The sequence below is a fragment of the Haliaeetus leucocephalus genome, unplaced genomic scaffold (genome assembly GCF_000737465.1).
Source record: "Haliaeetus leucocephalus isolate CR32 unplaced genomic scaffold, Haliaeetus_leucocephalus-4.0 Scaffold284, whole genome shotgun sequence".
NCBI classification, from domain to species: Eukaryota; Metazoa; Chordata; class Aves; order Accipitriformes; family Accipitridae; genus Haliaeetus; species Haliaeetus leucocephalus.
Window position 1 is genome coordinate 359,921 of NW_010972720.1, and position 24,124 is coordinate 384,044.

At 37.6% G+C, this 24,124-nt stretch overlaps 1 protein-coding gene across 1 annotated transcript in view; it reads right to left on the bottom strand.

The window, feature by feature from the left end:
• Nucleotides 1-16,920: 16,920 nt before the first annotated feature.
• SH3RF1 (SH3 domain containing ring finger 1) overlaps nt 16,921-24,124 on the bottom strand; it is an 88,523-nt gene continuing 81,319 nt past the window's right edge. Inside the window, exon 11 of the mRNA XM_010569945.1 lies at nt 16,921-19,584. Within this exon, the coding sequence (XP_010568247.1) occupies nt 19,416-19,584 (169 nt within the window). The 3' untranslated portion in view covers nt 16,921-19,415. The remainder of the gene's footprint in view (nt 19,585-24,124) is intronic.

Genomic DNA, 24,124 nt, shown 5'->3' on the forward strand with positions numbered 1-24,124 from the left:
AACCTGTTCACAATGTACAAAATTATGCAGCTGTCTTTCCTGAATGCCTAATGCATTCAGGTATCAAAAACACTCTTCCTAAAAGAGTTTTTTATTCTTTTCTTAAAATGTTTCAATCATTCTTCCACACAACTGAGATACTGCTTTCAAGTAAGCACTTCTCTGTTAACAGGGAAAAACCACAATATCCTCAAACAGGAAAGGATATCTCATGTATCTAAAAGCATAAAACGCAAATCAAAGCATAACGTCACAAAACAGGGCCCACTAGCCATTTCTTAACTAAGGTCCCCTGTATCAGCTATTTCAAATTCCTCTTGGTTTTGGATTTGAGGCCAGATTTACAAAGGAACTTTAGTGCTAATCATTAATCACAGTAGTGCCCAAATCTGTGGTCTCTTAAACTTCTGCCAAGAGTCACGCATGAAAGAGTCATGCTGCTCAAAGGTCTGGCAGCATTTTCATACTGTTCCCTGTACTGCTTGTGAAAGCATACTTACCCCATTATATGGGTTTTGTGTAAGGCCCGAGATAAAGCAACTGGAGAACTGGCTGCACGTATGGGTCAGTCCCATCTTAAACAAAAGCCTGCTGGCTGGAGCACTTGGCTAAAAGACAACCTATTTTCAAATCTTCTATCTTACTGAAAACATGGCCACGAACTACAGTTTCTCACAATCGAACAAGACTATCATAACCATCAATCTGAAGTGGTTTCAATTTATAGGAACAACAACAAAAGATTGAAGTGAGCCACAGGTTTGACACTACAGACAGATTATTACTGTCTGGAGATGTAAGAGCTTGGGGATTAAGCATTTATTGAAATCAACAGTTCATTCAAGAAACTATTTTGCTTTTCAACTGGCATATTAAAAATGACCTCTCCAGGTTAAATGTGATGATGAAGGCACGTATCTGAAATACAGGAGTCATGGTCTTAGAAGAGAATTAAGCCAGTAAGCTTAAGAGTTTAAGAGGTTTCCTTCTTTCCATGCCAAATGATAACTGGGTGGCAGGTCACACAGTCAGTACACTGCTATGCATTTCTTCCTATAAAAAAAGGGTGTAACTGGACTAAGTGCCTCATTCTAGGCAAGCTGTCCTCTAGACCATAGAGGAACACCATCGTCAGGGCTCCTCATAATTTTCTACTTTGCCTGGGCAACTCAGCACTGAGGTTGCTGAATCTTTCTGTTCCTATCAAGCCCAAATAACCCCTTTCTTCAGATGCACACATGTGATTGGCACTGGGGAAAATCAGATCTAGTTACTAATTATACATACATACCTATTATATATACACACATATATATGGAATACTGTCCTGGTTTTGGCTGGGATAGAGTTAATTTTCTTTCTAGTAGCTGGTATAGTGTTATGTCTTGGATTCAGTATGAGAAGAAAGTTGATAACACTCTGATGTTTTCAGTTGTTGCCAAGTAGTGTTTAGACTAAGTCAAGGACTTTTCAGCTTCTCAGGCCCAGCCAGCAGGAAGGCTGGAGGGGCACAAGAAGCTGGGAGGGGACACCGCCAGGACAGCTGACCCAAACTGGCCAAAGGGGTATTCCATACCATGTGATTTCATACCCAGTATATAAACTGGGGGGAGTTGGCCTGGGGGGATCACTGCTTGGGAACTGACTGGGCATCGGTCAGCAAGTGGTGAGCAATTGCATCGCGCATCACTTGTTTTGTATATTCCAATCCTTTTATAATTATTATTGTCATTTTATTATTGTTATCATTATTAGTTTCTTCCTTTCTCTTCTATTAAACTGTTCTTATCTCAACCCATGAGTTTTACCTTTTTCTTTCCAATTCTCTCCCTCGTCCCACTGGGTGGGGAGAGTGAAAGAGCAGCTGCGTGGTGCTTAGTTGCTGGCTGGGGTTGAAACCATGACAAATACATAAATTATGTAACTAACACGTTATACACTGCAATTCCCTAATCTGTTTGATACGGTCTCAGCCTTCTAGGCAAGTGGTACAAAGCCTGAGATGAACCGTTGGGGAAAAACCCAACCACCTAGTTGTATGACAGAAAAACACTCCCCTCTTCTCCCAGTATTTTGCAACTTGGCAAACTTTTCCCAACCACACCAGTTCAGATATTTAAGTGGCCGAATTACCATGCTTTTGCTCTTATGTGATCTTTTTTTTATAATGCTGCAGACTGTTTTGTTTTTCTAGACTATCCAAAATCTCCCGAATATTTGTTCTTGTGTTGTAAGAGTGAACTTTTATCACGCTAACAGGAAATGTTTTTGTACAATTTAGATGTACTTTTTCAACAAATATGCAGGTAAACTTTTTCCTCTTAAGGAACTTATTCCCGGTACCCCTGTGAAACATCTTTCTTCTAAAAAAAACCCCAAAACCCAGAACAAAACAAACCCATGAGAGGCTTTGGCAAATTACCTCATGTTTTCATATCCTCCTGGCTAAACAGGTTTCCCCACTATGACTGGCATTATTTCACACTTCAGCGTGAGGCCCATGCTTAAGTTAGCACAGTCACTGAACTGCTGCTGCTTGTAGCGAGAAGTCAGGCACACCATGGAAGCCACAAAGAGAAGCTTATATTATGGCTGCCTTATCTGTTGCTAAAATCGAACACTTCACTTCCAGTGCTGCCATGCAGCACCTTACACATTAAAAGAACACCACCATCACCCACCCCTGTAAAAGTATCTTCAAGAAACATTTGTCGTACATTCAGCCTCTGTCCACAACTCTGGTGTGATCACAGGCACTGGCCACTCCTACTGTGTATCAGCGGACTTTGGATCTCAGCATCTCTTGAAATCTCTTGCTTCCCTCGGTACGTCCGACTCCTCATTTAAGGACTGCACTGCCACGGAGTGTATCGGTGTTTAGCTCACAAGTCCCAAGCCAGCGAGGACTGGGAACAAGGAGGAAATAAACAGCTCAGCCGGCCAGAGACTAGATACACTGCATTTTGTACAGCACCTCTTAGACAGACACCTTTTCAAAACTGCAAAAAGCATCACACAGGGTAGTCAGCATCTCCCAGCAAGGTAATTTGGAAAACAAACAAAACTGACACTGCCACAGAAGGACATGTCTCACTCCCAGTCTCCACTGACCATTTTGTATAGAAAGGATATTTTTTGTGTATTGCGCATTTTGTGAGCGCTAAGAATATCCACTAGAAGTCTGGTACAAGAACATCCAAGCGTTTTACAGAAGTGTTTGAATACTCATGATTGAGTAACTCTCCTCCTGTTCTCTTAGAGGCAATTTATTTTTAATTGTATCTAATATACTCAATACAGAAAATAAGTAGTCTCAGGAACAGCACTTAAAAATAGCTAAATGCCATTTATAAAAGTCCGCCTTGCATAATTGGTTCTTATTTCATGTATCAATGTAGTCTTAACTTCCCCATTCTGCCTTTCGCAGTTTCATCCCTACTCCCATTCACTACATATTTATATAAGCTGCAAAGTAAGATCCATGGCCAATCATTTCAAGAATTAATTTATCCTGTAAAAATCTGTTTAGCTATTACTGCAATTGCTGGTGGAAAAAGAGTATTTTTGAGAAGTATTCATCAGCAAAGGTAACAGCGTTTTAGCTCCTAAACATACAGAAAACTGCTCTCAGCATTAAGACTAACAGAAAAAAGTTCTAAACACCAAAATTTCCTTCATGTTATGATGGAGCAAGGGTCAAGGTTTTCCTGCCCTAATACATCACTAATCAGAGTCACAGGTTTTGAATCTCCACAAATGGTATGGACAAGTCCAAACTGTTGCCCACTTTAGTCCTGTGATGCAGTCTTCTGAAAATTTACTGCATCCACTCATATCTACATTTAGTACCCTGTATGTACTGTGTCTTAAAGTTTGCTTTGTTGGGGAAAGGGAAGAAAGAGGGACATTGGGAGAAGATGACAAAGAGAAGGAGGCAAAGTCAGAAAGAAGAGCAGGGGAGAATAAAGATAGAAAGATTCTACCTAATGATTTGGACTGAACTCATTAGGGTAAGAAAATTCAGCTAAAGGCCTATACTGCAGGAACAGTAAAACACAGTTAATAAGCAACATGAGTTGGTCCTTCACCTCCCTTCTCCTGAGAAGCTCTAAGAACTTATACAAGCAAAGTCCTTGTTTTATAAACACAGTAATTAGCCCCCAGAAGCAGCATACCTGAGACACATGGAAGTGAAATACTTTCATGATTCCTCCTAATATCTACTTTGAAATTCATGACATTTATGAAGAGACCAAAAGCTGTTTGAAGCAGGAAACTTAAGGCATATCCACAAGCACTACACCGTTTTTACAGCCTCACCTATTTTAGCATATGTTCATTATGTGAACGTGACTATGTTTTCAAGGTTAGCCCTAATAAGGCACAAATTTAACGAGTACAGGAATACCAACTTAATGTAGCACATCTACTTACTGACAGAAAGCAGCAAGTCAAAGGATCGTTTAGTCATCGCCCCGTAACTGCAAATAGCTGTGATCCTAAACATAAGGACTTCCACTGGCAAAACTTCAGTTGATGACTTGCCAGCAGTGAGTGTTGAACACAGTCCACAATAAATGGCAACTGTGATAGTGATAGTGACAATCACTCATATCTCATAGACTGCTCACCTCCTTTATCTTCACCAGTATTACAGGAAACGTCAAAACCAATATTCTTTACAGCTGTTACTCATTTTGCAGCCTGAAACACATACAGTAATACTTGGAGAGCTTTCAAGGAACTCAATTCCTAACATTCAATTTTCTCTATCAGATTGTCCTAAATAGATCTAGTTTTTTATTGCATTTCCTTGCAGAAATACTTTGCTGTCATTTCATCCTGCTCATGTACTTAACTGAGCAGCTGAAGACTTCATCTCCTTGTGACATACAGAAGCCCTTACTGTATGTCCTTCCAACAAAGTAGTAAATCATAATAATACCCAATCATCTGGCTTAATGAGGTAGGAATTAGGTTATTAAAGATGACAAGAGGTATTTTTAGATGATTGCTTACACCATTTTTTAATTTATCTATCACAGTGAATAATTTCTTTCAAAAATTATCAGAAGCGATTAGCATCCTTGGAAAGAATTAACTATTGCTCATGCCAGACTATGTCAGATCAAGTAATGTTTGATTATATAAAATGCATACCTTATTTCAACGGTTTTATTTTTTAATCATTCCTCATAGGTTTTGATTTTCAAGAGCACAGTTTATGATGAGATTCTACTAGAAGTCATTTTTCTAGCTCCTCGTAACAGGTCTGGTAACCGCCCCTGTCTGACCACACACAGTTAATAGTGTGGCTTACAGAAACCCAGGATGGCACAAACTACTGTCTCTAAACTCCAGAACGGAATTTTGTTATGGATCCTATATATTTACTTTATAGAAAAGACAATTAAATATTTACCGCTAAGGGGGAAAAAAAGAGCAATTTAGAAGATCAGTCTAGAAGCTGTGAATTTTACCACACTATGACTATATTGGCTATGAAAATGCAAAAGTGATGAACAAATCTTCTGATTCAAAGCCACGTGATGCAGGTTGATACAGCTGTAGGGTGCTGCAGGAGCCTGTTTTGAGGGTTTTTTTTCCAGAACAGGAAAAATTCACACATATTTTTTAAGTACACCTTTTTGGGTTTATCCTCACGTGCCTGAATCTTCTCTATAAGGTTATGTATCGTTTCTATACTGAACATAGAGAATATACTGTATTCAGCACATTGCAGTGGTAGATTAACCCCAGCCCACTGTGGACCAGCTCCCCTTTCTGTCAGAGTTCAGTCTCTCTTTACCTAGTTTCTACACATCATGTTCTTTTTTTCTTGACAAAAGAAACACTCTCTCCCTCTCCCCATCCAAGTTCTTTCAACAGACACAAAACTCATATACCATTGCTTGAACAGGGTCCTTTTTTTTTTTTTTTTTTAGGGAACTATACATTTGCCAAAAATATCAGTTCTGAAGAGCACTGAAAACTACACATTAACAAAAAAGAATAAAATTTAGGAAAGAAGTACATTTTTCCATGTTTGAAATTTTTTTAAAGAAAAGGTAGAAGTTAACTTTTCAGAGAGTTATTTAACTGAAACACTGAATATTCTGAGAAGATCCAAGCTAGTATTTCCCTCCCAATTTTCACAGTTTAGCTACTAAACTGGAGAAGATGCGTAAGTACAGACCAAGCATTTATCAAAGACCCTGCTATTTTCCCAAAACCAGATAGCTGGATTCTTCTCCCAGCTGAGTCTCTGCAGGAAGAGGTTCATTAGGCACGACTTTTTAAGCTGTACCCGCAGCTCCAACCAATCTTAACTAGAATAGCAGGGTCCATTGCTTTCATGCCTTTTCCTTCTTCCACAGGGTTATTTTCTTCATGTTTTTCTCTCTTCCTAGTAGACAAAAGGAGAAAGAATGCTTTTCTCTTCCCATCTTACAGGAAAAGGAGTCATCTTTATTGTCTCCAGCTATAGCCTTTTCCATAATACTGCCCACAGACTGAAGATTTTCAAGCAAAATTGCCTGAATCTGGACTTCAGTGACTATCATTGAGTAATACCACACTGCATCATGCATTTCCACTCAGATCATAATTATTTTAGGCAACCTATACAAGTCAGCAACATTTCTGTAGTGTGTGCAGTGTTTACATAGCAGAATTCATTTCTGTTTACTTCATCAAATCATTGTTGAATTTGAGGATGCCTTTCATAAACAATTATTCTGCTCTAATAGTAACAAGTAACACATTTGCTTTACAGACACCTCAGTGAAGCATTCCTGTCAATATGAATTGTCTGTCATGTGCTTTAAAATGTTTTGAAAAAAAATACGGTACGCCATCTGGCTTCCAAATGCTCATTAAATCCATTGGAATATGAGTGTTTAAGGAAGCTAATATCACATGATGCCCACCACTTTAAAAAAAAAGAAAGAAAGAAAGAATGCATTTATAGATGCTACAAACAAGAAAAAAAGGAAGTGGTTAAATTTTGTTTATAATTTAATTTCCTACGACTAAGAACATGCCAGCCATTTCAAAGAATAAAGACAGATGACAGCTCCTGCTCCCAGGAGTTTATGGTCCAAGTTTATTTTCTGAGTGACATGAAGAAGGGAAAAAATCTAGCAGGAGAATGGGATGCTAAAGCCATAGACTATTTAGATTTCTCAGGGGAATGATGTCCCTATGAACTGAGATTCAGACGGCATGCTCCAAGTTTCTTTTAAGACTTGCCAAGTCAGTTAGTTTCTCCCCTCTGAATGTCAGTTCTCCCATCTTTAATTGAGCCTAATGGCTGTCAGCTTCCCCTACTGACACAGCCCTAGGGAAAGATCTACTCTGTAGTTAAATTTTTCTGTGGAAGCACTTTTAGGCCTTAATGTAGAAAGAGGACTGCACCCGCAAAAACTGAATTACCGGATGAAGGCCTTAAACCCCATTTGGAAATGCATCATCTTTCATTACGGGAGCTGCTCAATTCATTTTTCATGGGAAACTTAAAAATAAATAGATTAGGGAAGGTTGGGGGAGTTTCCAAAAAACCCCAAGTGTTTAATTTAAAAAAAACAAGTTTGACATTAACTCTGTATTTCCTGTAATTTTTCAAATAAGATTTATCCTATTTACTAAAAACTGCTAGACTTTCATTTGCTGGAATAAGCAAGTACTTTACAAAAACAGTTTTTTTGTGGCAATGTGCATTTATATTCAAAAGCTGTTAAGTATATGTAAATAAACAACCTGATAAATACATGTTAAGCAATTCTACTTGTGACACATTGGTCCATTGCCTGATGACAATGATGCAAGAGAAAAGAACAAGCTGCAATCCTGCAAAAAAATAGCCCAGAATGTAAAGTGAAGGAGAACAACACATAACCTAATGGGATAAGAAGGTAAAAACCAGTAAGGTCTCATCCAGTAGACGGCAGGACACCATCTCCTGAATAACATGTGGACTAATGGTGGGTAACTTTTCTCCATTGTAAGAACTGGGTAATGTGCTGACTGACCTTACCCAGCCTCTGCATTTTCTCAACTCAATGCATCGCTATTTTTAGCAGCAGAACTCTGCAAAGTGTTTTATAACCCATTTTGGCTGTAATGCTGCATCCAGCTGCAACATCCTCCATAGCTTTTACTAATCTAGGCTTGCTATTTTGTTAAGCATTTGAGGAAAAAAAATACACTTGGAAATAAATAAGGCACTGAACTCCACTATTTGGCTGTAAATGGAAGCCTTTTGCTCTAAGACTTCTGTACCTGCCACACTCAGAAATTATGATGGCAAAGACAAGTCAGTCAATGAAGGGTGGAGTGGGGAGGCTGTAAACGAATACACTTGCTGCCACGCTCTTGTGTTCTGCCATCTGGAACTTGACAACACAGCAGGAGGTTTCAAAACACGATTCTTGTAAGTTAATAAATCTGTTATGCTGACAAGAGGGTCATTCTGGTTTTGATAAGACAGACTGCTCCCTGAGGGATAAGAAAACTTATGTACGTGGAATTAGTGTGCACTGTGTGCTGGCAAATTTACGTGAATGCGAGACAAGCCATGGCCGGGTAGCCGTTCCTAATAAGCCTCCCTTGGCATGTGCAGGCCAGCTATGCAGAGATTCATTTGATGATAAAATGGATGTGCTATGAAGGGCAGGATGCAGTAGGTATTCCACTCATGGTAACTCAAAAAGCAGCACACATTTGAAGATCTTTATATACCAGCTGAGAAATCACAGCTGCCACTAATACTAATAATTTCTGTGTATTTTATCAGACTAGCAAGTAAATTAGTAGTTAATTTCTTCTGTCAAAAGTAAAAAACATACAGGACAGCATGCTACCTAATGGTACTAACATTCCAAGTATTTCCAAACTTGGGAGAGTTACAGTTGTGTGTAAGTGAAAAATGCAAAACAAAGCCCAGTTCTACCATCTGACTAAAGCTCTCTCACAGTAACATTGCTGTTTGCATCTATCATGCCTCTAAATGTAATTGTTTCATAAGTAAGAATTTTCTGGGTTTATTTGTAACATATATATGCATTATGCACAAGTTGACAGAAGAATTTCTAGGTAAAACAAAGATATCCTCAGCCTGGACCACAGCTCCATCTATAGCTCTATTTTCTATAATAAAATCCATTTATTCTGGTACAGCATGTTTCAGTTCTTTCAGAAGAACACCCACATTAACACATAAATGGCAACTACAGCCATACAAATACTAATGGCATAGTATTCATCCATGTATCTTCCTTTGGAGGACAAAGCGTTGTAATGCTACAGGTCCTAATTACTTTTTACAGCATCATTTGAAAGGCCCATCTTTTCTGCAGACATTAACAAACACAGATTACACGTTTGCCTTCATTTTCATACCTTTACTACAACCTGTCATGACAAATCTTTTAGTTAATGGTCTGCAGCCATTCAATTCCTATGCACAGAAATGTTGTCAGATTATTGCAGTCCTCCTGCAGCTGATTTCTAGCATTGGTACCAGTACCAATCCCAGAATTAGTGCTCCCCCTCACTGATACGCTTCCAGTTCTAGTTTGCTTGTAAGGCAAGGAATCAGAGTTATCTTATTCTTTCTTTTCCCCAAAGCAAATGCTTTCCTTTTTAAAAAGGAGCAAAGAAAGGAAGAAAGAAAAGCATATGCACTAGCGTCACACCCTCCGACCCTTTGGATATATTACCCTGAAGTAAAGAGCTTCCCACAGCGGTTTTAGAAAAAGACCTCCCTCTCCCACCTCCCGCCTCCCACTTTTGACCGTTCATTGTTCAAATTGTCAGCACAGATAACATTTAACTTACTTTTCCTTCACAGCTTGGGTAAGTAGTTCTCCCAGGTACCACAGATGTTGCCTTCCTGCCACCAAAACCAAACTTTTGCGCCTATACCACAGATGTCTGATCCAATGCCTAGCTTACACCTAGCATTTTATTTCCTCTCCTCAAAGAGAAAGCATTTGCTCTCTTAATTTCTAACTCTGCATCTGTAAATTTCTCATCCTAGACTTCAGCAGTTTTCCAGCAGTAGTGAGAGGAGACTCCACACAACTAACGTTGGACATGCATACGCAGATCAAATTTTTTGTCAGCATTGCCAGGATTTCTTGGAACAAGTCTTGATCCATGTGCTGCGCTGCCCGATTACAGCAACTGAAGGTCTTTGTACTTGCTTTCAATGGAGACATGCGCTGCTCTCAGTGTCTGTGTCAGCAGACTTGTTTAAAATACCCAGTTGGTGAAGTCTCTGGGATTATTTGCTTAAGCATGGTCCAAGGCATAATTTAAGTCCCTGATTCAGCAAAAGTCACAAGCACCTGAAACTCCCACTGAGGCAGTATAGCTGTAGTGCACACAGCAAAGGACTATACCAAATCACAGCCATGGTGACTAATGCACAATGCGGAAAGAAGGGAGAGAGTATTCTAGGCCAGTTCAGTGAACCATGACCATTACATCTCAAACTAGAAAACAGAAAACATTGCCAGAGCTCTCCAAAGTGCTGTACTTTCCCCTCATATCCAAGTATTATAACACCCAATATATCAATTTCAGGTTTGAAATGTCAATTTAATTAATTTTTGCTGGATTAGAAAAGTATAAATAACTTCTGTTTGTAAGTAAAATTGCTTTTTTTTTTTCCCCTAGAACCATACTACTTTATTTCCAGGATGGTCCAGAGGGGTCAAAGAAATTATGATTCAGCAAAACACCTCATCACACATTTAACTTTTATGATCATGTTTAAATCCATTCCTGTTCTGTAAAGTGCTTTTTTGTTTAGTAGGAGTCCAATGCACTTAATCCTTTAGGAAATGAAGGCCTAGGAAGTTAAGTGGAGCATGTGAGAAAGACAGAGAAGGAGGTTGGGCATATCATCAGGCTACATTATAATTAGCCACTAGACATGCTAGTTCTAGCTATAAAAAAGTAATTTAAAGTTATAAGCAAGACATTACATTCATGCCTTAGGGACCTCTTTTATATTTGGAATCACTATTTCAGCATTTAATATCTCTTCCAAAAGCATTCTATTGTGTTACTAAACATAGCAGGAGATAACATAAGCCAGCTATAAGCTATTGTAGATTTGTTAATAGTGCTTCTAGTTATAAGAACATGGGCTTTCTACTTGTGTCTTTTCCAATGCCAGACAGAGATAAGCTTTTAATAAAAAACATTAACCAGAAGTTGACCAGAATCTAGTATTTGCCCTTTGCCCTTTTTATTTCCTTAAAAATGTTACTTTTGACAGGACTGTAACAGAGAAATCATGCAGATACATGCAGCCAGATCTTCAGACACACACAAATAACTAGAAGGAGTTCCAGCCTCTGCTAGCATTATCTGATGATAAAGTCCAAAGAGATCAAAAGTACAGTTTTGCTAATTTTTCTCCAAACTAGCTCCTGTATTTGACAGAAGATACTTCTTGTACTGTGGATTTAGCCATGACTCAATGAGACCAGGGCTGGAGGCTAATTAAATCACAGCTGTGCGAGTACGCCCTGTTACTGTCAGCTATGAGTGTGATACTTCACAGTCAAAACCAAACCTGTTGTACACATTGGCGAAAGTACTAAGAGAGCAGATGGAAAAATTCCCATGTCATCTTGCTCATCAGTAACACACTTACGCAGAGTCCACACAACAAAGGTTTGCCAACGTAAATATATTACAGTGCAAAGACAGACGCATCCTACTGATTGATCGTTTTCCACCAGCCTGACCTCTGAAGAGATGCAACTGCTCTGGGAACAGACAGCTTTCACAGCTTGGTTTAGCTGTCTGAGGCTGTTGAGCAGCTCCGAAAGCAGTTCCTGCCATCAGCCTACACTGTGCCTGCACTTGGGACCGCTGGCAACGTAACTATCGCCGCAGAGGCCCCACAGCCATCTAACTAGCTAAGTTCTGTTGTGGTCCTCATCTCCCAGACATCCAAACACTTGGTCACATCCCGTAACAAACGTCACCAACCTTCTGTGGGAGAGGAGCATCAGCATCATTTACTAAGGGATAGCTTAGTGTCAAAAAAAGAAATAGCTGTGGTTGGACCAGACAATGTTTCACCGATCGCTTTAATTACAGGGCTGTTTCTCTTCCCACCAGTTCCCCACTGGCACATTCACTGCTGACATGTCAATCTTTACTAAGAGAACTGCAGCAACTTTCCCAGACTCAGAAACTGATGTTCAAGCATGGCTGATCCTGGGCTGTGGAGAACAGTTGAGAAATGTTATCCATAGAACTTTATATGTTAGTCTTCAATTTTTCTTGGATCATCTAAGTGTTCACTAACACTGTCAAATCAGAGAAACCAAATTACAAGGGAACAGTTGTGTTTTGCAGTTACGGCCAAATTTTATCTGCATTTGATGCCAGGTTAACGTGGATTTTCTTATCAAGGAGTATTCTAGGTAAGAAAAAGAACAAATGAGAAATATTCTCAGCCATTTTCTTGAGCGCAGCTGTAGCAGACCTCCAAATAGCAATATGGTTGTGGCATGCACAACTGGGCCACTTAAAGTTGGTCCTGAACCAGTCTCTGGTTCTTCAGACAGAATTCAAAGGTCATCTCACTCTCGCTCTCTTTCTTCTATTTGCTGGAGACATTCTGAACAGAAACACTCCAGCTTTCTGAGAATTACGTCTAGTAGTCTGTGGCAGAAATCACAAATTCAGTATTAAGGAATATGCATTAGGTGCAAGTAATCAAGAATACTGAATGCCTAGGCAGCATGAGTACCCATCTTGATAAGAATTTTAAAACATTTATCCCTTTGCATGTGTTCTTATCCTCCATGAAAAGGTTGATCTTTACAAAGCCCAATATTATTTTATTTTAAAAAGCTATTATATTTCGTCCTTGTAAAAAAGCTATGTTGTGTATCAGAGATCTTAAATTATCGAATGCAAAGAATTTCAGTGATACGCAGAGGAAAAGAGTTACTTGTGTACTATAACCTGAGAAGTTGGACAGAGGCACACAGTAAACCTTTGATAAGGAGCAAAAAATAAGCAGATTTTCCTGATCTGTGTGTATTCAAAAGACACGCTAAGATTGCCTACCAAAGGAGTGGAGAAAAATTCTTTGAACTGTAAACTTTTTAGAGCTAGCATTCTTCAGCTTACTGAGAAGTTCAACCAGCTGAAATAAGAAATTTGACCTAGGGCACGTCCCTTGTTGTGGAGAACAAAGTCAATGACCACTTTAAAGTCATTCTGCTGCTGACTCATCTTCTCTCCCAAGCATCCACAGATATACCATGAGAAAATACAGCATCAACTAACCACAAAAGATTTTGGGGCTAGCAGCCGTTAGCAAACCAAAGCCTACTCTGCAATTGTGGATCTGAAAATTTATAGGTTGACTGAAAAGTGAACAAGTCTTCCGTGCTTTACAGTACTGCTAAATGGCATCATCTTTGATCCACTGCCTTAGCCGTACCAGTGGGACAACCATTTTTTGAGAAAAGTAAACACAGCCCAAATAGCTCTGTATTTTCCAAGTATGAAAATCCTCCAGCTACGTTTCTTTCAGACATATTCATTCCTCTAGGGCGGATGAGATATTTTCTCTCACTATTTAACAGTAGGGGGCATATTCAGTGTATGCCAGTAAAGTTTAATGAAATCAATGAAGTAGCACTGATTTGCAGTAATTGAGAGTCCAACCATGTGTTCCAATGCCAAAGAATGTGAGTATTTTAAAAGCTTATATTGCTTTCCTTTCTGGAAAGGGAGTTGGGGGGGAAGGAAATGAAAGTCCATTTGCTTTGTGGAATGGGGTTCCATCTAAGATAGCAGGGACAAGAAAACACCTGTACAGATATTTAAAAATCCTGACAATTTTCTTTCTGCCTTTGTAATTAAAGTGTATATTTTTCTTGCTGTGCTAGCCAAATTTCCACTCTCTACACTCTTGTACAGGCTGTTCCCACCACTCTGAAATTAGCATGTAGCCAGTGTTTGGACACATCTTGTGAATTGGTTTTGATCTAAATGACTACTAGATGCAAACATCAGAAGGCCTTTGGGTTCTGCATGCCACTTAAACTGAACCATAATATGGGCACTAGAGTTGGCTGCAGAGTGCTATTCATTTACACATGCTAAGAGGAATTTTTACAAGCTAGTTATAACTGTGAATAATTGAAATCTGGGGCTAACATTACTGTGTTTAAATTGTTTTTATTCCACTGAGTAGGCACAGCAGAGAAGTTAAGAACTGATTTTGCCACTTTTCTTTTCAGCAAAATAATACAGCTGACAGGAAAGAGTATAGTAGAAGGAATGGATAAATAGTAATTTCTGACATCTACTAATATCATATTCAGTGTAACTGCTGTGATTTGATAGGCATGCATGAAATGCTCATTATGTTACATTTTGAATGGCTTTTGCACATTGCAGATTGGATATAACAAATTCATTTTTGTTTTGTTCCTTGTATCAGGCTGATTCTGATCAAAGTGCTCTTCAGCTGTTAAAATGGATCAGCTAAGTGTCTCACCCACAGAAACCAGTCTCTAGGAGACTTCTCTAGTGGAAGGGTTTAGATGTTGCAGCTGTTGATTGTATTTGGAGGCAGGTCTAATCCATCAGAATCTATTTGCAAATTCACAAAAACCAGTCAGCCTTTACTTTCAAAACAAGTTTTAAATCACATACCTCGCAAGAACAGGAATCGTCAGTTTGGCAAATGAGGAAACTGAGGCTCAAAAGGTGAGACCTCAGGTTTTCAAGAGCAGGTGCTAACTTCAAGACTCTCACCAAGCTTGACTCCTAGAAAGTAAGAGCAATTTGGGTGACACTGTGGAAGGAGAATGCATTGCATGCATACTATTTCCCAAGAGAGCCCTCTAATATTAGTGTTACTACACAGAATACATAGAAAATGGACACTACCCCTGTTTATTAATGCAAACCTGCAACTCCTGTTGTGTTTTTTTATTTAACTCAGTACTCGGTGTGATATATATATTCTCAAAGCACACCCATCATATCAAGCCGTTCAGGTAATTCAGGAATACAGACACCTAGTTTTGGATTTCAGATGTGTTTTGACATGAGAACAACGATGCAGCTCAGGCCTACCACAACAGCAGTTGTTCTAAACGCAAGCAGCAAATACAAGCTTGAGAGACTAGGTAAAGACTGAAAGCTGCATTTTCAGCCTTAGACATCCAAGTTCCTCTTAGGTCCTTTCACAGAGATGGATTCTGGTAACTGAGGTGAGATCACAAATAAGTTAGCTAAGATTCAGGTCCCATTTACAGGTCTTCCAAATCCTTTTCTCTTTCCCATTTTTTCCCCACATTTGATGTCCATGTCCTCACCATCCACCATCACCATTCTCAGCTCTTTTGTTTCTATATACAAATATTTCAAGTATGCCAGCTTATGAATGATTAAATCATTCAAAAGAATTATGACACTGGTTTTGCTCAAGTCAAACTTCAAATCTGCTTAAGATTTACCATTAACCATTTATCAAAGTGCAGGGGAAGAGCGCTTGAGAGTGATTTGAGAAGTATACATATTGCAGATTCATGATAAGAATCCAAAGAAGATGGGTGCGTTGGCATGTCGTACAGAAACCAGTGGCATCGCTATTTATTGTGCACATATATGAAAGACTATACCATAGGAGTTTTAGTAATGCCAGACACAAATCTTTTTAACTAGACAAGTAGATTATTGTGTTTCATTAAAGTCAATATACACCTTTAAACACACTGTACTGGAAAGAACAAGCCAGTTAAAACATTCTGCCAGCCCTGTGAAAAAAGCCAGAATGCTCAGAAGCCATGTTTTTAAGCCTATGCAAAACTATCATAATTGTCATTACTGCTGTAAGGCAGAGGTAATGAAGTGAGAGTGAACAGGATTGCAGGCACCTTTGGCAAGCCAAATGTTAAAACACATATTAGAATTACTCAAAAATTACAATACCATAAAAACCCCAACCCAAAGAAATAGTCTTACTTCTACTGCACAGCCATGATGTTTGCGTGTACTTTTCTCCTATGCACGCACTGATGTCAGATCACAATTCTGAAAAACAAATAAAGCTGCTTTTCTATATTCTCTAGTCTGCATTTCTACAAATCATGTTGCCGCCCCCCCCCCCCCTTAATTAAGGAAAGTTAGACTAGATGCTCCTTCTTTACAGAGAGGACTTAATGCTGCATCACTCACTGCTAGCAAAATCTGGTCAGTCTTAACTAGCACAGAGTCTATCGCAGTAGCTGAAACATTTACAGAGTCTAAACATTTCTGCAAGCACTTTTAGGATTAACTTTCTACCTTTTTCCCAGCAGCCACACGTATATAGTAGACATGCAACCGCATTCAAATCAAGAAGATCTCCTAGTTAGGCAGTTACTGTCTGACTGCTGTGCACAGCAAACTTCTTCAGGGCAAACGAGTCTCTTGCCACCAAACGCTTTTGCCCTCAGTTAAAGTTTGGGTAGATGCTTCACCCTCAGGGCTAGGGACTATCCCTCAATATACACACAGCAGATCCACTACACTAGACACTTCTTCCTCTAGGGAAAGCACTTTATAACTATTATGCACCTGATATGCTGTTGACAAGACCAAACTAGTCAGTCATGATCAGACTGCGATGGAAGTTACCTACCTCTTCTGAAGGTACTTGCAGAAATAAGGAGGCAGAAAAGATCAGCCAGATCCTCAGTTCTCTCTACAATTTTTGCATTATATTCATCATTCCAAACTTCCAACATTATGGAATCTGAAGACTTTTTCTCTATTAGCAGAAATATCCTCCTATGAATGCTGAAATTAAGTTCTGGTAATTTTATTGTCGAATTCTTTACAAGTAATTTATGTTTAATGTTTGCATACACATTTTGATTTAGCTGTTTGCTAAGAAAATATTTATTAGGATTGGAAGTTTAACATAGTAAATCAAACACTTAACATTCACTGGACTTCAAACATAGATATAAAATACCTTACAAAATTTTTTATGGAATTACACAAAGCAAATGCACAGGGTTTGTCTGTTTCTACACTGAATTAATCCCAAGCCAAAACCAAAAAATAACCCCTAAAAGATCACAAAAAAGGCATGATAAACTGCATTTTTGTCATTGTTGCACTGCTATGTAATAAGCCCTTTTTACAAACATTTACTTAATGTTAAAAAAATCAATTAAAAATGTATTCCATCTAAAAGAACTATTGGATTAACAGCTGATTTTTTAACTGACCTTACACCATGAAATTCTATTAATAGAGGTACCTTAGTCACTTAGTTTAAAATAGGGAGAGTAGAGATAGAAAAAAATTAACCTTTAGTAGTCTTTAATATAAAATGCACTAAATTTTCCAAAATAAGAATATTATGACACACTAGTGCCAATTTATGCTGACAAAAGCTGATATCAGCTTCTTTCTAACTAAAATTCATTTCACAAAACCTTTATATATTACATGAATATTCAAGTAAACTATTTAAAAATATTTAAAAATGCAAAAACTGAATTATACAGTGTTTCAGAGAGATGGTTAATTTGGGAATGCTGTCATGTCCAACTAAATATATTTATAGATATACTTTTTCTTATTTTTAAGACCATCATGATACTACCTGATATTGCAAGAACTCCTTGTCATTAACATTTGATATTTTTCAATGTATAACTTCAAAAAAAATTATAAGGGTTTAACACATCACTCTGTACCTTTTCATCACTGTTTCTGTGTACTGTGCGACACTGAATCACACTACTGGCTTCCCTTTGTAAAGTGCTGAGTAACAGCCAAATTACATCAGATTTAACTAGAGATGACAGTGCTCAGTGTCTTGCAAAAAATCACCATTAAACTGCTACAATCAAAAAATAAAATAAAAAGTTCAGCTGAGTAGCGTGTGTTCACCAGTGTCAAATCTCTAACAAAACCCTGAAAGACTAACAACACTTTTCTTGTTGGCTGCATTCTTTATATCCATTAGCTACAAGGACATTAAAATATTTTATTAATGATTCAAACACTGGACACCTTCTCTGGTTGAAGGCAAGTTGCTCACTAGTTTTGGTCAAGTGGCTTTTGGGAAACTTTCAGAGCAAAATAACCCAGCAACAGGAAACTGGAATGAAAAATGCCAACCATGCACAGTTATATTACTGCAGGAATTGAGTAACACATGCAAGACAAAGAAAAGGTCAGAACATACCAAAGTAGCAATGGTTAAGAAGTTAGTAAAGTTTTCACAGTGTTTCATACAGCCTTTTACTTTAACACAAGTGCATCACTTACCACCACTATTGCTCAGACATTTTAAAACATCTCTTGGCCATGCAGATCAGTTTGAGAAGAAAACAGCAAATTACACTTCTTAGGCATTTTTAGACATTAAGTACAACTTATAATTTTATTTTTATATTCAGTCTTATCAAACAGATGTTTTCAAGATATAAGCATTCTAAGTGTTGGGCTTTAACATTCCTTCCAATTTTGTTGGATCCTGAGCGCTAAATGCCCAAAGAACTGGCCAAATACACAAAGCTAAGCTTTGCTCAAATAGCCAAGTTATTACGTAAAGAGAAGGTATAGGGAATTTCTTATTGGCACTCCTAAATTTCTTCCTTCCTAACCTTGAGATGATCCTAACCTTGAGATGGTTGAATTTTATTCTGTTGTTCACATACATCTTTGCCTCCTGGAAACATTACTCTGCTTGCGTGATTTATGAAGAAGTACAACTAGACTCAAGAACACCACTGACTTTTTTTTTTTTTCTCTCTGTCCAAAGAACAAAATACATATTTTTTCCCCACTTGGCAAATTCTATTTGACGCCACATCACCACCACTCAACATTAACTTGTAAAACAGACTTACTCCACTGTCAGACACAGCAGGGGAAAAATGTCCAGAGGATAAACGGGAGGCTCTTTATCAGATATAATTGCTTGCTCATAAGGAGAGAATCCAGCTTCCCCTTAGTTATTCTTTCATAAATTAATAATTTGTTAAAATCATAGTCACAAGAACTTTTAGCTATTACACAAAATTCAAGTTTAAAAAAAACAAGAATAAATTAGTTACAGCCTTGTAAACAATTGTTCATTTATGTAACATACTTGGGGGGAAAAAAAAGTTCCTCTACATAATAAATCAGACAGTACAAGGCACACATCACACTTAAGAATCCAAAGTGATAAAACCAGCAGATGCCTTCATCTTCTTTGTTCGCTGGTGTAATTGTGCTATAGACACTGTAAAAATATGTAGATTTTTGTTTACTTTACAGTCATTTGAAAATATTTCATGACTGTGCTTTTTCTGGTAAAATATTTGTGCTATTTTACAGTACAGTATGATTTGAAGCTCTTGGAATGAATCTTCTCAAATGTTCTCTACAAAGCTGCCGGGGAAAAGGCCAGTTTTTCCATTTCGTTGCAGAGTACCTTTGAACCAGCCATCCTCACGTTTTTTGTGTACAAAAACAATGTCACCTTCTTTAAGTTCAAGTTCTGCTTCACTCTGAGGAGGATAGGATACCACAACCCTGTACCTGTGTAATTAGAAAAAAAACCCTTCATTTAGGTTTTTTTTTTCCTTAAACCAATGCTGTAAAAAAATATTCCTGTCCACGTCAAAACTTATGAAAACAGGAAACTGCCTAGAAGAGTTTGCTGAGTACATAACAACATATAAATTAAGTACAACTTGAACAGAAAATAACAATAGCAATGTAATGAATTTAAGTCAAATGTATGCATCTCCTATCAAGTTTTTTTCACCAAGATTCCTGTAAAAATACATACAGTGGTTAAATAGCAGGAGAAAATTGTAAACATATTTTTGGATATAAATTTGCAGACTCTTCCACTCAGCATGACTCAGCAATAATCAAAGCATTACAGCAGTAACTGGGCATAATTTTACAACTGTATGTTTAATATGATATTATCCCAAGGAAGGCTCTTAGGGAAAGGCACAAAACAAAAAGCAGCAACCAACAAAACCTATTAATTTGCATTGTTGTTTTAAATTATTTTTGTTCATCTTAGAAACTTTTCATGATAGAATGCATACTATCTTATTTGGACACAGTTGCACAATTTGTGTACTACTATATTACAAAGAAACATTTTTAGAAGTGTTCAACTCAACAATTTTCTTAAGCACCTGATACAAAGAAGTATATTTTTTCAGTTTTTCAAATTAAAATCGCTTTTCAAATATAAGCACATTAAAAAGAGGCTACACTCTTCTATCTCTATTTTTAAACATGCATAACACCACTCAATCTCTTCTACCATGGTTTGAGCTCACATCAACCTAAAATTTAAGTGTTACAGCTCTGTAGACAATTGCATCAACTTCTTGATCAAGTTTTCTGATAGATATTATAACTCAGTTTCTAGTTACACAACCAATAATGTCTGCATGTTGAAATCAAGTAGAATCCATGGCTGACTGTAGAATTCAAAAGTTTCTAAGGTTAAGAGCCTTAAATGCAGTACTAGGAGATCTGTTAGACAAAATCTAATTTCCTGTTAAAATCAGAACACTTTGCACTCATGAAGATTACATATTACTTAATAGATTAAGATAATTATTATCTCAGTAATCTTAAGATAATTTATGATCCTAATAGATTAAGATAAATTAACAATACGATGAAAACACAAAATAACAGGATACTTCTAGTAAAGGATGGAATACCGACTATAGCTTAATACACATGTAATAATACAAGTTAATTCTATAGTACTGAAACAGAGAAAGATACTGTATTATAGTAGTACATTCTGCTTAAGAACATATAAACCAAAAATGAAGTATGTTTATATAGTTAAAAGTATTCAGAAAAGAGTAGCAGCACTGTGTAAATAATTAAAGTCTCTTGGGAAATCTATGTATAGCAAATCATATTAGGACTTAATCAGTTGTCAAGTTTTATTGATTAGTGATTTATAAACTATGACTTTGTTTCAGTTATGACAATCCCCAGATTTCAGAGCACTGGAATTATTAGATTCATGCTTCATAGAAGTTACCAAGCCAATTATAAGATTTATTAGTGTACAGCTTCAGAATGCTCCTCATTCAACCCAGGCAGCATGGCAGATGCCTGCACTAACTTCTGCTGTGGGAAATATGGGTTTTAATGCCGACTTAGGACATAAGAAGCAAACATTTTTAATAGACTAAGTTCAATTAAGACTGTAAACTACTTGAGGTAGAACAATAGCCTCTACTCAGGCAGGACAAAATAGTAAAGGATAAAGAACTGCAATAAAGCTATGAAGAACTTCTACTATTGCTTTCAGGCTGAAAATTAACCAGCGCACTACATAAGACACCCATAGCACTAGTTTTATCCAAAAGAAAGCCGTTAAAAAAATGGGTTTCAAGAAAGAATACCTGCCTTACCTTGCATTCTGTCAAATCCTGCTCTGTAAACATTTGACTTGAAATATGCTTGGTTTCAGTTTCTAATGCTGTCTGTCAGTAACTGCTACGCTCTCCTGAATTGATAGACTAGTTCTGTTCTTTCCCTAGCTTCTGCTGCTGCCTCCTGAGTGTTAAAAACAACAGCTTTGGAAAAAAACATCTTCTCTTTGCCTTCCCTAGAGGATCACCAGCTTGCGCAGAAATACAGTTCTCCTGAGCTTTCCATACAGCTTTGAACTCCCTCAACCCTGCAGTAATTTAGTGCTTCTTGTTAACTTTTAGCTTCCCGACTACTTTGATATCCATCTTGTAATCTAATGTCTGAAAGCACAACACCCCTCATGTTAAAATGCTGGTTTACTATATTTTTCAATGTTTAATGAGAAGAAACCCAAAGGCTTTACACCTTTAAATCACATCTCCTTCTTCTTTTGTTATGACAAGCCATCAATTTTTTTTTGCCACATTTACAAATTCTATTTGCCCAAATAGAGGTGATCAGATCCAGACTCATCACACATTCACACAGCTGTATACTCAGGTCACCTTTGATCAGCTATGGAACAAAACCTATTTTTCCATTACCTATTTCATCATCTACAACATACTGCCAAAAGTACCAATTTCATGCAGAGTAAAAAGCTTATGCTTCAGCTCAAAAGTTCATTGCCAGGTCCCTGGAGAAAAATAATCACATTTACCAAGCATTACCTATGTTTTGGAAAAACTTGTCCGTTCCCACATGTTTGAATCTTCTAAAACACTGCCTTGTTTATCTCCCTATTCAGAATTTGCAAATGTTTTTGAAGGTCAAATTTGCAGATCTTTTGTGGTCACCTAATCTATAATATCTTATATGCACCTAAGCTGCACAGTATACATTTTCTTCCTTCTACTTTCTTTGACTGTCTTACGGTATTTTTTATTAATTTTCAAAGTATTATCCTAATTCTTTTTAATCAGCTAGTGATAAAATATTAATATTGTAAGAATGAAAGTACTTTATCTTCCCAGAAGCAGCCCCTATATTTGCCATCAGTTCTTTTGTGATATTCCTAATGTGTCTGGCTGTATCCCACAGTGCTTTTGCACTTTGTATTTTAAATTTTTTTTTTTTTTTTTTTTTTTGAGGAGGGGGGTGGTGGCAGCGGTGGTCTGTCTTCACATTTCTCCATTCTACTTTTCATTTTTAATATTTGCATTTCTCACACTTTTCAGTAACATGAAAAAGATTATATCTTTCATGTGTTGCACCCTTTCTTCATTGCTTCTGTTTCACTAGACACAAAATACCGCTTTTCTTCCCAGCTATTTGTAGTTGATTTTTGGACAATTATCTGTGATTTTCCTGATCACCAAGTGGATAAAAATATTTTCTCACATGCAGATAATTTTAGCTGGGGAAAACACAGAAAGTTGGAATTACTATTCTTATACAAGTTAAATTCATACTTATTATTCAACTTCTTGCTTTAGTTTCTTTTTCTTGCACTGAATTTTCACTTTTCAGCTCACTTATGCCCTGCTGCTGTGCAGCTCTCTCCTGTCTGCTGAGTAGGTGCCTTGACTCCTACAGATGATCAATGCCCATCTAGGGCAGACTGATTCTCAGCATTTAATTAACAGCATTAAATGCTGCCAGATGTGATAAAACCTGCTGCCCTCTAAAGCCTCTGGCCTGCTCACTACAAGCAGATGTTACACCGGTCATTTTGTGGTAGATAAAATCACAGAACAAAATTACTGCTGTCTTTCACCGTAACTGGATGAAAGATTCATATTATAGTTTAGGATATGCAGTGATGTGTATTTAGGTTTAACTTCAGGTCTTTAACACCCTTGTGGGGTGCTGGGAAATTTACTATTATAGTGCTGTACATTTACTGTAAAACTTAAGGTTATCTAATCAATGTTCCCCTCTAAAAGAGAAAGCTCATAAAAAGAGCTTGAAATATTCTTTTACCCCTTGTCATGGAAAAAACTAAACCCCTCAGATAAACAAATTACTGTGTATTCATAGCATAACATGGCTCCCTCTGGGAATTGCAGAGAGTTGGGTCTATCTTTATAATGAAAAGACAGTGATCCTTGGCTTTGTCAGTGCTGCATCAACATAAAAAAATCACACAACTTGTGTCTTGGCTGGAGAATCAGAAGAAACGACCAAACACCACTGCAAAATCTCAGGTGACAAGAACTCTCCAAACTGCTACAAACTGGAAGCAAGGCTTGGCTGAAATTTACGTTTAACTTCTCTTCTCCTTCTACACAAGGAACATATGAAAGACCATGGACCACAGTGAGCAAACAACCCAGTTCACAGAAGAGTGAATATAGGAATGGGAACTACAGAGAAGACCTGCAATAGTAAGATGGAAGGGAGCGTCATCACCTTCCCTTCCTTTAGCGAAATCACCACTGGTATTAACTATCCATCTGTAAATCCGTGTCACAAAGAGCTTGTTTGCTATCCAACAAATCAAATGCCCATCCATTTATTCTGTATGATAGGAAACAAGTTCACAATTTTTATTTCCAATTTTCTGTAGAACATACAGGAAAGACAGACTCTAGGACAACTTGCAATTCTAGTGAATGAAGAAACAGTGGGATTAGAGTAAAAATGTGATATTGCATCTTAAGGGAAGCAA